Source organism: Anguilla rostrata, chromosome 1 (assembly GCF_018555375.3).
Source record: "Anguilla rostrata isolate EN2019 chromosome 1, ASM1855537v3, whole genome shotgun sequence".
Taxonomy (NCBI): domain Eukaryota; kingdom Metazoa; phylum Chordata; class Actinopteri; order Anguilliformes; family Anguillidae; genus Anguilla; species Anguilla rostrata.
This window is the reverse complement of record NC_057933.1, coordinates 63,635,992-63,654,296: the sequence shown is the minus strand read 5'-3', so window position 1 is coordinate 63,654,296 and position 18,305 is coordinate 63,635,992. Positions and strand designations below refer to the sequence as shown.

At 38.4% G+C, this 18,305-nt stretch overlaps 1 protein-coding gene across 1 annotated transcript in view; it reads right to left on the bottom strand.

The window, feature by feature from the left end:
* LOC135262105 (insulin-like growth factor 2 mRNA-binding protein 3) overlaps positions 1-18,305 on the bottom strand; it is a 29,169-nt gene extending 10,864 nt beyond the window's left edge. The window contains exons 1-7 of the mRNA XM_064348959.1: positions 17,651-18,305; positions 16,492-16,552; positions 4,038-4,086; positions 3,239-3,290; positions 3,072-3,135; positions 1,523-1,804; positions 134-268 (exon numbers count right to left, since the gene is read on the bottom strand). Coding sequence (XP_064205029.1) covers positions 134-268; positions 1,523-1,804; positions 3,072-3,135; positions 3,239-3,290; positions 4,038-4,086; positions 16,492-16,552; positions 17,651-17,825 — 818 coding nt within the window. The 5' untranslated portion in view covers positions 17,826-18,305. The remainder of the gene's footprint in view (positions 1-133; positions 269-1,522; positions 1,805-3,071; positions 3,136-3,238; positions 3,291-4,037; positions 4,087-16,491; positions 16,553-17,650) is intronic.

Here is an 18,305-nt window from a genome sequence, read left to right as displayed (position 1 = left end):
GCAAAACATTCACACAGGTGCTAACTGGACTACCTAATTCCACTTACACCTTAGCTTTTTACTGGCACTCCCCACCCCCCCCACCAACTTCAGTATTTTGTTATGAAGGGGTAAGCAATTGAGCAGAACTCACAAATTGGTGTCTTGTGCCTCCTTCTGGATGATCTCCATGATGGTTTTACAGGCAGCCGAACAGCCCTCAGGCGTGGAGTGAACTGTGATGGGCTTTTCGGCCGCACCAGCATTCTCCTTCCGATGAATATCAATCCTGGTAAGGGAAGGAAGCACTGAGATGGTGCTGGTACACAAAACATACTTAAAATGCAGGTAAGGTCTTTGATCACCAAAAATGGAGTGATCTTCTAGCAGTGTTAAAAAATGTTTTGGTCCCTCCTTTATTCATAGGATTCATACATACAAAAAAAAACCTCCAAAATATTCTCCTACACCTGACTGGTGACAAAAGCCCTTGTGTTTCCTACCCACTTTTCAGATTTTTTGAAAAGATGTGTTTAGTTGACCTCCCTGGTTAAAGAAAACTATAAAATTTATAAAATGTAGAAACTTCTCAGGTCAGAGGTCAGTTTTACTCTCATGCTGTATGTACAGCTAGTTCCAACTGAATGGATAAGTTTGGTTCAACCATCTAAAACAAATTAGAATTTACCTAATCCTAATCTATCCTCTTGAAACCAAACAATATGATATACGATCAATACGAACAATATGATTTTATCCTTGAGAGAATGCATTTACAGAAAATGCTGCAGCACCTTTTTCAGTCAGTGTGACTGTTCGTAGAAAAACTACAAGCCCGAGGTCAACAGAGAATTGCTAGCATTTTACTGTGCAATGTCTTTCAATGTCAGTCAATTCATTTTTATTAGACAATGACGCCCATGACTACATCTAATACAACAACTAAAAAAAACTCTTCCCCTCTGAGCAAACTCAAGCGTTTCAATAATGTTGTAAAATTTTCTATTACATTTCAACAGCTATCAAAATCATGTAATGTAAGTACTGAAAGAATGTAACCCTGGCAGAACTACATGATTCAAAACAAAGTGGGGGAAAAAAAATCAGTACTGATTGAATTTCAGTCACTGGCAAAATTCCACATTCTTTATGCTGACTAAGCAAAGTCTTTTATTTTGATATATATTTTTTTTTACCCAAATCTTTTTTTTTTTTTTTTACACAAATGATTATCGAATATGTAGGACAATAAATATCTAAATGTGGGTGTAAGTGCAGCCAATAAGCATTTGAGCAAACAGTTTTTAAGGGCCATTTAAAGTGGAGGAGGCTCATGCACAACAAAATATACAGAGAGTATGGTAAATATGAACCACTTAATGGTTAAGCGCATAACAAATGAAAGCCATCTTATTTTTTGTGTACCCTGTAAACTGCCCTGCAGAGGCACATCAACTAAATGACTAAATGGTAATGTAAACTCAGTGTGAATCCACACCCTTCATCTGTAGCCGGAAAGTGGGTGTGGCCTAAGCGGACATACTTGGACTGCGTCTGCTTGGTGACGTTGCGTATTGTGGCCCCTTCCCTGCCGATGATCGCGCCCACAAACTGCGAGGGCACCAGCATGCGCAGGGGGACGTCGGGCTGCAGCTTTGGCCTGGCGCCCGGCCCCACCCCCGGGGAGCCCTGCCTGGGGGACCCACGAGGCCCCGGCCCACGCCTCCCGGCCTGAGGAGCATCCTGCTGGGCAGTCTCGTCCGGGATGTAGGTCACCTTCAGCGCATAGTCCTCCATCAGGTGACCGTTGAGTTTCTCCATTGCCCTGGGATAAACAGCAACGGCAGGTTGCGCTGAGGTGGCACACAAGTAGTCGCACAGCCTCACAATACACAAGTTATGGGCAGAAATGTGTGTCAACAAATAGAATCTGAAATGCATAACTTTTGTATTGTGGTTATTTGAATTTGTAATGTTTAAACTGAGTTATTGTAGTTAGAAAAGAAACCTGAATTAGAAATATAATCTGAATTGTATAACTTAAATATGTATTTCACTATATGAAACTGAATGTATGGTTTTTTAGTTTTATTCTTCTTTATATACTTTATTCAATTCAATTTTCACTTTAATTTCAAATTAAAAATTCAAGTTCAATATGCTTTCAAATTCAGTTTTTACAATTCCATTTCAGTTTTCTTTAACACACATTCGGTCACTTAGAAAAAAGCAAAGGAGCAAAGCCTTAAAAGGCACCAATATTTTTACTGTCATCTTTTGGTATTGCAGTGGTGATCAGTGCATATAACAGAGCTTGATAGCAACAATTTTTAACCATGGATAACAAAAGACCAAACTCACAGGTAGGCTACATAAAGCTCTGTGAAACTAGCCACAATAAGACGCTCAGATTTAGGCTGCTAGTTTGTATTTGCAAGTTCTTGTTGCGCTATTCTTGTTGTGCCATTTCTGACTACAGCTGATGCTTCCCGCTACATTTAGGGAACTTAGAATTCAACCCAGAGTATATCCACCAGAAAATGATTTACATCACAATGTCAACAATCTGAAAATAAAAATACAATGAAATCTGATTGAGATGAGTTTTCCCTTTCAAATAAAATTTCCTCAAGTTGAAACCATGAGAGCCAGACGGATTGCTGCCACATTATGAAGACTAATGCATCCAAGCAAGCTGCATATTTTTATATGGAAACTTCTCAAAAAGACACAGAAGTGTGTGTGTATGGGAAAAATTAAATTCCTCCAAATTGCCCATCTTCCTTTCTCCAGAATACAAATGGATTTTTCTGTGTACACTAGAGGGCAACAGCGACCACGTAAGTCTGCGCTTTATGATCTGATCATTACACGTTTTGTTCGTGAGATTTGAAATCGCTGATTAAAACATTTTAAAAAGTAACTCTGAAAGTAATCAAAATTATTTAATGCTGGCAGGAGACCGTTACTACAGACCAGGTGCAAAAGTGTAAGCCGCATTGCCTGCCAGGATCAGAAAAACACGCGGGCTGCGGCTCGATATTGAATAAACAGCGGCGTGTGAAATTGTGTGCTGAGTGGGGCGCACTCACTGCCGGGCCTGTTCCTTGGTGGCGTATTTAACGTTGACAACCGCAGTCTCGGTCTCAGTGTTCACTGCAAGCAAAGAAATGAATTCATTTTGACTGAAGTACAGCGGGGTCCATTTCAGAATCACTATTCTGTGTGCTATAAACACAAGCAGCAGAACCGTGCCCACCTTGTTCACAGGTCTCCACAGTGCCATGTTCAGCCAACAAGCCATCTAAAACCTGATGAGACATCGAGGGAGGGGGAGAGGGAAAGGCCAATACGCAGTTAGCACAGCATCTAGATATGCGCAATAAGAGATTTAACATTGTTTCAGGCATTCAAATTTGCTCACAAATTGGGAAACATCGTGAATTTGCATATGGAGCAAGAACGTAATGTCAATGCAGTAGATTTTAATTCCTTATACGACAACAAAATGGTCTCTTGAACAGCTCATCCTGTCTGATGGAACTCAAAACCCCCCAAAATAAATTTTTCAGCTATGAAATCATCCCCACAAACCACACGCTGATAAACTCAAGACAATTGTCTACATAAACCCTGGTGCCTGTAAGTTATCAAAGATCTGTAGAAAAAAAATCTTTGTTTAGGGGTTTGTAGTTCTCCATTCACACTAATGAAACTCTCTGGGTGGCAAGGCCAGCTTGTGTCATCATCTGGAACAGAATCAGGTTCTAGGTTTACAGGACATAAAATGTGCATATTAGTACTTTATATGATTTTAAAAATGTCCTTTTAATGCCGCGTTGCAACTTTTCTATGAAACAAAATAAAGGTATAGCTGAACCCCAGATAAACATTAAAACTTTCAATTTCGAATTCAGATGGAAGGCAAAGCATTAACAATGCAAACAGTAAAGTGTACACTTTCAAAGCATTCTGATAAACTACATAGAAATAACAGCGTATCGTAATCCTTACACCCAAATTGTTACAGAAAGAGGAAGCATAAAAATGGAACTCACCTCCCACGGCATGTGAGGGGGGACATTCCTGATCTGCAATTTGCTGCTTCTGAGAAGAGAAACCCCATTAGATGTTACCACCGATTCACACATTATCTAGACAGAGAGCCATTGGTTCGGCCTTTATTCCCCAAGAGGTTCAATGTTTATGTGGTATCTGGGGACCAAAAAGGGTCTCCATAGCCCATCACTGAGAAACTGAAAGCTCTTCGCAACATATCGATCCAACCAAATTGTTAGAGTTTATACTGTTTGATATGAAGATGAATATGTACAGTAGGCTGTGACTGGCCATATTGTATGTTCAAACAAAGAGAGACTAGTACTTAAACTCTCCATTGCATCTTTACGATATGAAACTTGGCCTTTCATGGCCTTGACTACAGGCTTACTTACATTATGAACAAAGTACTCAAGATTTCTTTCACTAGCTTGTACATGAGAAACTGCAACCCGTTAGCTAGTAACTTTATGTACAAACAAATCTTTTCTTCCTCATGAGAGAATGGCTCATGGATTTGTTCAGACTCAAATTTTTATAATAGTGTCCAGGGTTTTTCCTGCATTGAAATATCTTAGGCTGGCCGCCTAAGTGTTTTTTTTAAAGCCTAAGCACCCCTGATATCAAACAAAAAAGAAAAAACCTGTAAAATGATTAGAAATGTTCTTTGAATTTATTGGTACAATTTTGTCCTGAATGAGACTGCATTTCAGGTTTTAAAAGTTTCAACTGCTTTAAAGTTTACAGGCAACCTTGGACATGGTGAACTAACTACAGTAGATTCCACTTAATTGTATTAAAGATTTTACTCAATGCGTTTGACTTTTTAAGTTAGTTCAGTGTTTAATGTTAAATGTGGTCACCTAATTGGCTTGCTGTGTTGACACTGCCTCATCTTCTGGAGGAACCAAGTGATTAATGGAAAAGAAACAGCCACCTGGTCACAGGCATTTATAATAAGCATGCACCAGATTGGTCTGTATGTATGCCGTTCGCTTTGTAAAAGCTTACTTGGGTGTTAAGAAAAAAACTAAAGCAGCTTTCCTCATTGAATTGGACGTTGCCACACCTCACTTCACATCAAGTGACAAAGTTGCTTGTGCGTCAATGTTTAAGGTGTCTTTTTTCATGAATAATGCCCGTACTACATAATCTGAGGATGTAGCAGGTCTCATGTTACCATTGGAAATATGTTTTCTTAATTAACATTTGTATGAAAAAAAAAGCCTGAGTAAGCAAATTATAGGGAGTTTTCATTTACGGTTACAATTATTCCACACCTCAGCTACAATCATGCAGGGTGGTTTGAACATAATCTCGAACTGCGTGTATTTTGGTTTAAATTGCATCTGATTCGAACAAGTTATGAATGTAACTGAAATGGCTAATGACTACTGACATTTCAAAGCTGTTTGAAGTAAAAATTTCACAGTGCTAGGCTAAATAGTTGAGTAAATGTGAAAAATCCAAAAACTATTGCCTTTATTGTAACTCTCCCCAATTTATAGATCAGTAGGCAACATAATTAGACTAGAATTCCATGAAAATGTGTGCTAATGGTTTATGAAGATACGCAATCTCTTTACAATGGAATGAATGGGAAATGGTAAGCGATTTGGCAATTCTATGCAAATACCCTAATTATGCGATAATCCATTATGCAATATGGTGGATTCTACTGTATTAGCCTACACTGTTTTTGCCTAAATGCACAGACCGAACAGAGAAATACAATTCTGAAAAGCCCTTCATGTTTTATAGGGCACAAGTAATACAAGTGATAAAAAGGATGGTGCAAGCATTCTTTGAATGAATATATAAAAATTATTTAAATATATTAAATTGGCATTTGTATGGATTCAAGTTAAAGGGTCAATTAATATTGTACCCTGTGTTTTGAGTGACAAAAAAGAAACTCATTTAAAGACATTACAATTCCAAATACCACTATTGCATAATGTCTAAATCCTTCAGTATAGGCTATACCCCCCACCCCCTCCCCCTTCCCCAATCCTGGTACTTACAAAATGTAATCCTAAAATAAATATTTATTTGTTCCAGTTTTCATTTTTATAGCCTACATCTCAATGCACTATGGTGGTCTCTCTTGAAGACTAGAACTTTACATTCTAAATGTAGCCCAACATAAGGAGACAACGCGTGGAGATGACTGTGGTAGTACAGCTGGACCGACCGCAGTCGCTGTCACAAAGTCACCACCAAAGCCCTATTTTCAGCCTCGGGTACCACAACCCTACCATGCTGGTTAGCATATTCTTGTTAGTGCAGCCTCTAGTCAGTGCACCCATGCTGCATTGGTGCAATTATTCCATTTGTATCTACTATGCCAACCTGTCTCAGGTTAACATTGTAATACCAGTAATACTTGCCAGTTTTACCACAGAAATCCATATTCATGTATTAAACTGTCAAACAAATCAGAATTTTTTTCGGTGGTCCTTCAGTTGGGCAAGCTTACTTTACTAGCATGTAGCAGATGCTCTTATCCAGAGCTACTGAATGCATACACAAGCACAGAGAGGGGGGAAGCATAGTCCCATGACACAGCAAGTGCTAGCAGTGTAGAATTGATTAACAACTTGTCCCATATTGAAAACTGAAGCCAGAACAATTTTAGTAATTTGCTAAATAAAACATCTTCATATGGCACAGTTTTAATGGCATAATAATGTATCCAGATTTTTCAATGTATTTTTTAATTCATTGGGGTTGCAGTTCAGACATCGAATCAATTGCAGAAAATCTCACTGGTTCTCTCCTTTATACTAAATGCATCCAACTTTACACTATATCATCCGGTCAAATCTTATCAAAATGACTAACTTTTCCTTTGTCCTCTTTGCTCCCTGTAAAAAAATGTCCTTGCCATGTCAAATGGTTCCTTGTCACACTCCAAAATGAAAGTTCTTCTTGGATAGCTTGTCTTTTGGTTGCCCACAGGTATTCTTAGCTTGGTCACCTTCCTTGTGGGCAATATTGGTCATTTTGCCATTCCCTTTCCCTGGGAGGTGACCTAACAGGTGAGGTAATACTTGAGATCTTGTTTGGCCAGAAGATTTATCAGATTCTCTTTGAGCATCATTGTGAAAGGAGGAAAAGGAGTTCAGGTCAATCTTGATTACCCTGTAACCACTCACCACTACACACAATAGGACTGCTTTACATATGGCGGCATTGTCTAGATTTCCATGTGTTTCTCCGGTTTCCAGAAAGCTGCTCTTTCTTTGAGCAGTTTAGTTTCGTTTGTATTTCAGAGTGGGGTTCTCTGCTGCCCACAGGAGCAGTGAAGCTCCCAATCTCTTTTCGCCATATTCATCCTCAGCTCTTTGGTTTTTTATTTGTATACCAACTGACACGACCATGTTGCATTCTCTTGCATACATTTTTTTTTTTGCAAGCCATCAGGACATACCATCCATATAACAAAGATAATCCAGCAAAGACTGACCGCTTCACATCCCTCTGTCTGTCTTAACTGACTGCAATGGTAAATCATATGAATGTACAACATATGATGAAATATAGCTGGTTTTAAAAAATCTCAGTTGTAGTCAGAATCACTAGCAACATTTTTCAACAACAAACAAATCCACCACTGCAAAATTAGTCAAGTAATACCATGGAAAGCCCAAAGTATGTCCATTTTCTGTTTTGTTGCAGGGAATTCCCGCACTAATTGCAAGTGCAATGTAATTAGGCTGCATAACTGCCTGCTTGAATTGGTTATTTTAAAAAAGCAATTGGTGGTCAAAATTGGTCTTTGTGACTCCTCCCCAGACACTTTCAGTAGAGTCCCTGTTAAGATCCAATGCAAAATTAATTGTAGTTGACATGAAATCACAATGCAGACACCCAACTGAAGTTGAGACTCCCCTAAGTAAATGGCCTAGTTGAGAGTGTATACATACACACACATACCACACACACACACAATTCTTTTTCTCCAAAACGAACAATTTCAGCCCTGATGAATCACATACAGATGATTGTGTGACTTACGTTTGGCAGGGTTACATATTATCATGACCATACTGCATACAATGAATGCATGTTAGTGTGGTTATGGAAATTTCCCTTGATCACTATATATATATATATATAAAACCCTGAAATATAGCAAAAAGGTCCATGACATGACATCGCTGAGATTGCGCTATCAATTTCCAATGTTCACATGCCGTAGTGGTCATGCTACATCTGGCAAATATGTTAATTCGATTAATTTTCAATGCTACTGATTTTAGTCCTCAAAGACAAACAAAAATATATAATCTGGCATCAATTTGATAAGTGTAATAATAATAATAAACTTTATTTGTATAGCACCTTTCATACAAGGAATGCAGTTCAAAGTGCTTTACAATAAAGAAATTACATGCACCGAGTGCTTCACATGAAATTAGACATAGAATGAACATAAAAACAGGGATATATATATATATATATATATATATATATATATATATAAATAATGCCATATACTGAAGTGTGCCCACTCCTAGTGTTTGGTGGTTCCTTTGCACTGATGAAAGTATGCATGCATGCATGATCCTGATCTCTGAAGTTGGTTCAGCATGTGATGCAATGTATACAAATTGTGATTGGTCATGAGTCACATGGCTTAGGACCCATACTGTGCCATACCCATTATCATAAAAATATATGACAGCAAAAATGCGTGCGAGATTAACTGCCATTTTTCTTGCTGTGCCACTGATGTAACCTTACGGTCTTGGGACATCATGTGACATATCTTTGTGAACTTTGCCTGTATCATGTGCCCTGTAGTCCACAGATTGCATGGCAGTTATAGGCCTAAACTAAACAAACACTTTCTTGTATTCTTTACTTGTACGCTCTTGCAGGTTCATATTTTGGCACAGTTTAAATTTACATATGCTAGCTCACAAGCTATATTGCCTGCAACAAATGAATGGAAGCCTTTTCCTCTGAACGGTGCCTGATATGACCCTTATATTTAAAGTGTGGGACAAACACATTCAAGTTAAAATGTCTGCGATAATTTCATTACTTAAAATGTCCATTGAATGAACCTTGGCCTGGCCATTCAGCAGTGTATATAGGAATTTGCGTGTGAGTGTGTGTGTAATTTTCCTGATTTTTTATTTATTTATTATTAATTATGCATATTTGGTTTAGCACCAATTTAAGACCGTAGGAACAGTGAGGGGAAAAGGCCAGGCCAAGCCAAACTATAGTCAACAAATCCACGATGGGATGTTCAGCAGCAAAAAGGAAAAGAAAAACAATGGCAGCTCAATGCTTTGTCATGTACAATGGGCCAGCCTTCAAGTGTATTTGTCATGAATCACAGAATGAATCACACAAATGCATTAACTTTTTGTAAGCATAACTTCCATTTACAAATGTAACTGGGCATTGAAGTCAAAAAGGACAACTTTTAGTGTCTCCACCTCACACTCCTTTCATTGCAGTGTGCAAATCTCTACTTGCTGTTAACAGTCATTGACATTCAACAAGTCTGTTACTTGGGAAAGATGATTTTAAGTTCTTTATTAAGTACATAGACAACTGTCCAATTGCCACAAAGTACATCATTCCCCAACTATGACTGGGAGTCTGAGCAGGAGGCCGCAACCGGATTCATCCCACCAAAGATAGAGGGGTTTCAGCAGACCAAGGTTCTGCTTTAGCTCCTCCCACCAAATGTCACACCAGGAACTCAAAGACCGTTTCTTTTCATCAGTGAGAAATGCCTCTCCTCTGACCGGTCCTTTAGTAATACGTGGTCACTAGTGTGGAAAATAGCATCAGCTTCACTGGAAAATTGATTGGTTTTACCCATGCTGCTGAGAATAAAAGAGCAGTGCATTTTAAGATTACAATAATTTTAAATATTTGACCTTTTTTTGCATAAATACATTCCTGGTGGTATGACTGCAGAAACCTTCTGTATAAGAGCTTATACAGTCCATGAACCACCAAAGTGCTAAATATCAAGACGTTTTAGAATGTGCCATTTTGAAGCATTGAGGAAAATAAAAATTCAAAGCATTAAATAAGGTAAATTTCAGCAATGGTGAAGTCTGTTGGATACAAGAGTAAAGGTAAACCTGTCTTCAGAGATGAATATATCCAAGTACTAGAAATCCAAAACTACCATTAACTTTTCCAATGAGTAATATAGTACACATGAACATTTGGTGGGTCTGTGTACTGCAATGCTCAGGCCAAAAAAGTCATGACTTTTAAAATAATTTTTCATAAGGTGTATTGCAGTGTATAAAGAAAATAAAGTTTTGATTATCATTTCATAAGAAAACTCACAAAAGATCTCATGTGCAAAAGTAGATGGCATATATATAAGTGGAGATAGTGAGCTTTTGATGCCTCTGCCAATCACAAAATATATTTTTTAAAATTTACAAATATATGAAATATTTTTTTGTAAAAGGTGGGATTTATTTAGATTTTTTTACCACCATTTCAGCAGAGGTTATGCATACTTATATGCACCAGAATTTTTCTGAATATTCAAACACTTAATACTAAACTTAAACAAGTATTCTATTTGCGAATATATTTATAGAAATGTTTTTTGTATACAAATGTAAAACATTGGGTTTAGGTGGGTTCTATGTGACTTCATATCTTTGTGAATTTTGTCATTTGTTTTTATACAATTGCAATCTTTGAAACGGCGTCATTGGGATGGTGGGATATTTAATATTTAGTTTCATTTCTTTCTTATATGAATTAATCATGCGCTCGCATTTTTTTTGACCGGTACTTCTTTCTGTACACCAACCTTCGTAGCTATGCATGTGACTCCCTCGCTATGACTTCACAAAGACCGAAGGGGTTGAGACATTGTGTATTTGCTCACTAATAAATAACTTTGTGTGAGCTTTACACCAGTTCTTTCATTCTTAATGGATTTTTGCATGCTTTTATTTCCATGTCACACAACCAAGACGATCTTTACAACATTAGCTGCTACACCTTAAGATACTGTATCAAAAGAACATGGGGAGGAAAGAAAAAACGGAACTTGCCTGCCAAGAATAACCTATAGAACAAAGAGCTTAAATCATCCCTCCAGGAAATCCTGCATTCCTGACATTTCAGCCCCCCTCTCCCTTGCCCTCCACAGGCAGCCTCAGCGAGAGCCCCTAAGTCAGGCAGGGGGACAATGACAATTTCCCGCGCTCTGCGCTCCCAATTCTCTGGGCTTTGGGGAGGAAGGTGCCCCATGGAATGAGACCCCTCTATGCCTTGTGGGAGTGGGGGGAAGGGGTCTGGTTACTGCAGTCAAGGCAGCTCGTCCCCCACTGACAGCCAGAGAACAGCGAATAGGGTGGGGCCCCTCCCGCAGAAAACGCACGCACGGACACACACAGAGCCCTGAACGCAAATACTACAACAGGCCACGTTCTGAGCACACTACACCGAGCACTGCAACAACCGTCGACAACAACAACAAAAATACCCACCTTTTATTAAATTGATGCAAAAATTCGAACAAATTAAGCTCCCATTACAAATGTGGGTTAACACAGTTCACACAAAAGGGGAAATGTAATGGTGAGAACCTTTTCAAACAGGTCGCAACATCAATCAAGAACATAAAAAATACTTGTGTGACCGTTTCAAAGCTAAACTGAACAAAACCAATGCCGCCAGTGGAGAAGAAAACCAGTCTAACAGAATGTAAAGAATTAGAGCTGTGCGCTTTTTGTTTAAATCATGAATTATTAGAAAATTGTTGAACACAATATTAGCTTAACATGCATTGTTGACCTCCTGATTTTCTGTGTAGACTCAAAATGCTGCTCTGAGTAATTATCTGTACATTTTCAGATTACATTCTTAACCATTGCTTGCCATTCAAATAGATCTCAATTTAAAAACATCAGGAGGCTACACTGCCTTTTGTCAAAATATCATTTTTTGAGTAAAATTTTTGTCATGCTGTAGTCTTTGTAAACAGACAGTTTTCTGAGTTCCACCTTTCTGTCAGCATTCTATTTGGACTTGCATAAAGAATTTGGGTGTGCTCTACTGTTCTGTGCGCCTTGAGACAACCACAAAACAAATATTCCATTTTGCATAAAAGCACAACTTCTCACATGCATCTTTGCCATCACCTTTATAATCACTACATATTTCACCATAATTAATTTGATAGCTCTTCCCGAGACATGAAACCACTGCACTTCCTTTCCAGTGACAAAGTCAGCCTATTGGGATTGTAAGCAAGGACACCTTAAACTACAATCCTGGAATATTTTATAATGATATTCATTGATTGGGTGAAATATATTTAAACAAACGAAACATTCTTAATATTTTCAATAATACATGGGAGGCTGGACAAATAACTGTATTAACAGCACTTATACTTAAAAATGGCTTCCTCTAGGAACAATTTTTCAAAGAATTTTATAAAGAGGTGAAGGCACAATCTCACAGTTGGCTAACTGATTTTTCTCACCTTGGTGAAACCTTCAGTCATCAGTAAAATTAAAATCAAGCACATTTCGGAGCATTTGAACATACTGTGCCATTTTAGGGAAACAGCATAGTAATTGCATCTGTGCAATGGTAGTTACGAACCAGGCACAACCCCCACAACTAAGTTGGTTGGCATTTCACGTGTAGCATACCAAAACAACTTCAACTAAACACTTCTATTTGTTTAAAAACATCTGAACTGGGAGAGACATGCGGTGCAGTCCGTAGTGCAGCCCACTATCGGCCATATGGAATTCCCCGGCGTGGGTGGGGGGGGTCTGCTCCCCACCACGGCACGCTCAGCTGTGGGCCCTTCTCTATCCGTTACCCTCTCTCCGTCCTACCAGTCTCAATAAAGCAAAAAATTTAAAAGGTAAGGAGAACCAACTGCCCCACTCTCCTTTACAAATAATTTTTTAAAACACATCTGAACTGTGCTCCCAATTTAATATACATTATATTAGTTGCACGCAATATATCACATGCAAAATCCATGTAAACAAATTGATTTTCCAAAGGTCGGCTCCACAATTCCGTCAGCAATTCCGCAATAATGAAGGGTCCTTCTTCTCAACAGCTACAATCTACACTGAATTTATGTGCATATGCACGTGCCAGTAGGTAGAAATGGATATAAACTGCCTCAAAATTCTGTACTATGACACTGGCCATATTGTCTTACTTCTCTCAAAATACGGAATGTTCAGTGCTGTAGTATGACAACGCAACAGAATCATTACAGGGCAGAAATGTCCAAACTGCATGCACAACATGAGAACAGTCTGCATGAATCAAATAGATGAGCAGTGCCATAGGTTTCCCTGGTTTCAGAATGTATACATCGTCATACAGTGAAATTTCCACAGTGCTTTCGTGGTAAACACTAATGGTTACTATCCTGTATGTTTTAACAATGTATGTGATTTTATACAAGTTTCTATAGGCATAAAAAATTTTCTGTTGTGAAATGAAGAATATATTGTATTATAAAATTGCTATATTTTCAGCATTAAACACACCACAGTGATGACAGAATTTAAAACATGAAAGCACAGGGCATGCATACTGCTAGGCCTCATAGGGTTCATAGGACTGGAGAACCCTCCTGTGGGAGATATGTTGTTACTGGTGAGAATCTCTCTTTGTAGTCTTGGACAAGGATTGAAACGCAAGGAGGGGATTCTTTAGCCCCTTGATCTCTTAACCAGCATTGCGGTGGTCTAAATTTGCCTTTCACTTCTTTTATCCTCAAATTCCTACTAAAACATAGTGCTATGTCAATTATGTAACCAAGTGGCTGTACACACGGTTTCGATGGAACCTTGTCATAGCTGTATGGTCTTGCAGGTCCTGAGGAAGATATCTGGCTCCCGAAAAAAAAACAACATGCATGCAGGCCCTGGGATTTCCCCTAAGATCCTGTGAATTCATTAAGAGCAGGAGACACCACTGAGTCACCGACCCCCAGTCTCCCCGCCCATCCCCCTCTGAAACACTCACGCCATTTGCACGATCTTAGAATATGCAAACTTTGCACAACCAAGCACTCTTACAAAAAATACACAGGTGTGGGCTGATTATAATACACTTGGGACACTTAAATTCTTTACTTTAACCATGGAGACTACAGAACACTTTTACCCAGCAAGATGCAGGAAGAGAATAACCTTCCACTCACAATGACTTTCCAAGGAACACCCAACTCCCAAGGAAAAATTTCAGGAATGAAGTTGGATATAGACATTGTGAATCATAGAGCATAGTGTCTCTATGGAAAGCCAACAATAATTCTGCTCCTATGTCTGCTCAGGGAGGGAGGGAAAAGGGAGAAGAAAAAAACACTGCTGATGTATGCGTCACCCCTCCTCCCCCAGCAGTATACACACCCGCTTTCGCCCAGCCGATTCTGAACAGACCCAACCCACGACAAAATTCCTGTTCCCCTGCATGGCTTGAAGAGCTGTAGAGCTGCAACCTCCCAACCTTCATTTCCCCACTGGGTCAAAGGTCAGTCTGAGCTGGATGGGCGGAGACTCTGTTGACTGACACCACTAATCCCTACAGGCAGAGAGATGACTGATCCACAGCAGGTCTAAAGCACCAGGGTCCAAGAATTCCATTTTGAATAATAAATTCAGAGCACCCTGTTCCAATTAGCTCCTGGTTGCACTAATTTTAATATCACTTATTGACATTTTTCCATGAATTAGGAGCAGAGGTGACAAGCATGACTCTTCGTCTCTCCACAGATGGAAATGTGCAGGAAAACAAAATGTTTCCACAATGTAGTCTCCACCAATGGAGTGTATTTTGGAATTATACATCAGTGTTCAAAGATCATTTAAAAACAGAGCTAAAAACATAGTTGGGATAAAAACAACTTTTTTTGTCCAAACATACTCAAGCATCGACATTCATTAACCTCTAAATCCCCACCCCCAGATAAATAACAGATAACCCACAAGAGAAGGTCCACACAGGTTTTCAAGCACAAGGACAACAAAATACATGTTTACACGCAAATTCAATGCTGATCATACAAATACACAAGAATTTAACTACTTCACATATAAACCTGACCTTAACATAAAGTAACAATGACATTTTTTTTTTTTTTTAAACACTTTCCCAAATTATTTCTCATGAAGCAAATGAGCTAAGATATGTATTTTTAAACACCGTCCTAACAAATATACGCAGTATTCACTTTTTAGGTTGAAAGCAGGCAAACTAAAATTTGCATGTCAATGTCCCCTTTCAAATATTTGCATTTACTTTTTTAATGGCGCTTAATACACCAATGACTTGTTCCCATTCATAAAATTACAGGGATTTTTAAAACATACATACCTACATAAATACGTCATAATGATTTTTTTCTTGCCCCACAACGAATTAATACGTTTCTAAGATAAGTTACACTGGGGGAAAAAATTGTTTTTAAATCACGGTTTATGATCAAAACTTAACCATTTTTTCTCAACTACAGACAAGATTACGACAGAAACAAATACATACAAAAACTCAGTTTTCCAAAAAAAGAAGCCATCATATTTCGCAGAATAACTCAATCTATTACATTCTCCTAGTGTTTACTTATGAACCTACTTAAGTTCAGCTGATTTGGTCACTAAGCCACTCAAAACCAAATGTGATTAACAAAATAGATTTGAAAATCTACATTCAGTTTGTATACACGATGTGTCCAAGGTGGAAACAACATGATATTGAACAGTATTTGTCTATTGAGTACACCAACTACAAGAGAACTGTAAATCTATGTAATAAGACAAGGCCCAAACACAAACCCAGGACTATTTCAATGCATCACGACGACCGTTAAGAAAACCACGTTGTGTGGGATGGACACACAACACAGAAACAGGACAGGACATTGAATCTACTAATGCTTTAAATTGAAATATATCGTTGCGTTGGCTACATTTAAAAAATACGCACAAGACGGTATCAGACACAATTTAGCTTCACGTTCAATAACGTACGGAACAAATTAAATGCTTGTCAAATAAATTAGGCATTCTGTGAATGTCCAAGTCCCCAAATTCTGAACCATAACACCTATAAATTCGAGCTACAAAACAGACGAGCCATTTTATAAATGCTGTCCACGTGCTCAACACAAGACGTGCCCCTTGTATGCACAAGGCCTCGATTTCTATCCGTAGCATTATAACTATTAGTGTCAAAAAACCTACGAATCTTTACTGTAAGAATGCACGTCAAAGACTTGCACCTTTTTTGGGAAGGGGAATACATTTTAAATGCTTTGTATTTAATGTAGCGACATAACGTATTTTTGTTGAAGCCTGTTTTGAGTAAGGCCCTACTTTTTCGTTCTGTATATTGTAACGACAAATTAAAGCTAGATATTACCAAAATAACTCCCAAAACCTGATTTAAAAAAAATAAAATTACCTTTGTCTTTTAGGGACTGAATATTCCACTTCTATGACTTTTCCATGGAGTTCTACTTTACCTGAGGAAGAAAATGAATGCGAGATTCATGAGTGAGGATAACTTCAAGGGCGTGAATTAAGGATTCCTAAAGAATCTGCATAAAAATCAACCTTTAACAGATTTTTAAAAATCTTTTACAAAAACAAGTTGTGAATAGATTTTGTTCGCACACTGATAGGGCAGTTAATATTGAGTTCCTTTTATAGTGAAATGTCATTCCTAGATTGCAACATCATAAATATCAAATAATAGCAAGGGCCTAAATATTGCCATCAGATACACACGGTCCCGCGCAAAATCCATGCAAAGCATGAAAGCCTATATTTTTCATGTAGCCATATGAGAGGTTCAGTTTCTTCCAGGAAAGTATTTTTGTACAATTATTTCCAAATCGTTAACTGTCCAAGACATTTTATAAACCAGGCAATTTCCAATCAACTTGAGAGGCATACATCGATCATGTTTTCATAAAATTTAACTAGCATTTATTCAGTAAACCACGTATCTATCCAATCTACTGCATGGAAAATAACCACTGATACAATGTGTATACGCCCTTGTACTTATCCTATAGTAAAATAATTTAAATATAAAATAAACTTAGAATAATTGGTTCTTTTATTAACTCTGTTTTACATTTGAATCACCAGTATCCTACTAATAGCCAAAACCCGTAAAAACAAGAAGCAATAAGGTAACAGGAGACAGTTGACAATTATTTAAATTACAGTTTGCAGTTACTGTAGCTACAGCTTTAGGTATAGCGTGCGCCTGGCCTTGCCTCCCCGCGTGCAATGGAATAGCAACCGAATCCACACAGCGTCCGTTGCCTGTTTCTTAAAAAAGTAATAGTAACATAGCTACTGCACGACCAAATGTAATTCTTAGATATGCAAAACATAACTTAACACTTGACAGTGTTACGGCACCATTAAGCCTCGAGACTGGTGACCGCACGCGTGGAAAGGAAAAAAAAGCTTGCTTACACCACTCTAACCCACAATCGTATGCTGGTTATACTAGCCCAGTATTGTTACATTAGTAAACGAAACCACAAAAATGAAGTCCAACCGTCTTATAAATCAAAATAATGATCCAGTTGCTTTATTTGTCTTACCTGAGAGTGCATCAATGGCCTTCATAGCACACTTCTCATCTGGGCAATCTACAAACGCATACCCAGTTTTAACAAGAAACGGGCTACTGATAGGGATCTTCCACTCCTCGAAGATACTTTCCAACTCCACTGAGCTCGCTTCTTCGCTCAAGTTGCCAATATAAAGCTTATTCATGGCGCTCAGGTCAGAAAAATGCCAGTTTTGAAAAAGAAATTTGTTTCAGATGTCCGGTCTTCTAGAGAAACGCACTTCCACAGTACACAAACGGATAGACTGTTTTGTTTATATTCATACAGTCTGCTCTTGAGGTCCCTCCCGCTGCAAAATGACAAGTTATCTAGATAATATTACAGCAGTTTTTCTTTTCGGATGGCGGACTTGGCGAAAAGGGAGGAGAAAATAGTTTTTGTCTTCCCTAGAACCCGTTTGGCAGATAGACAGTGAAAATGTCACACACGTTAATGCTGGCGCCGCCTCCGAATAAAATCGAGAGAAAGAAAAAACACTCGGATATTCCTGCTTTCTGAATGAGCCACGTGTTCAAACTACAAATTCACCTATCACGTGAGGATTCCCACTTCCACGGTTCAATAATGGAATTTATCACTGGTTTGGGAAAATGGCATGGGAACCAGAGTAGGGACAGAATGGAAG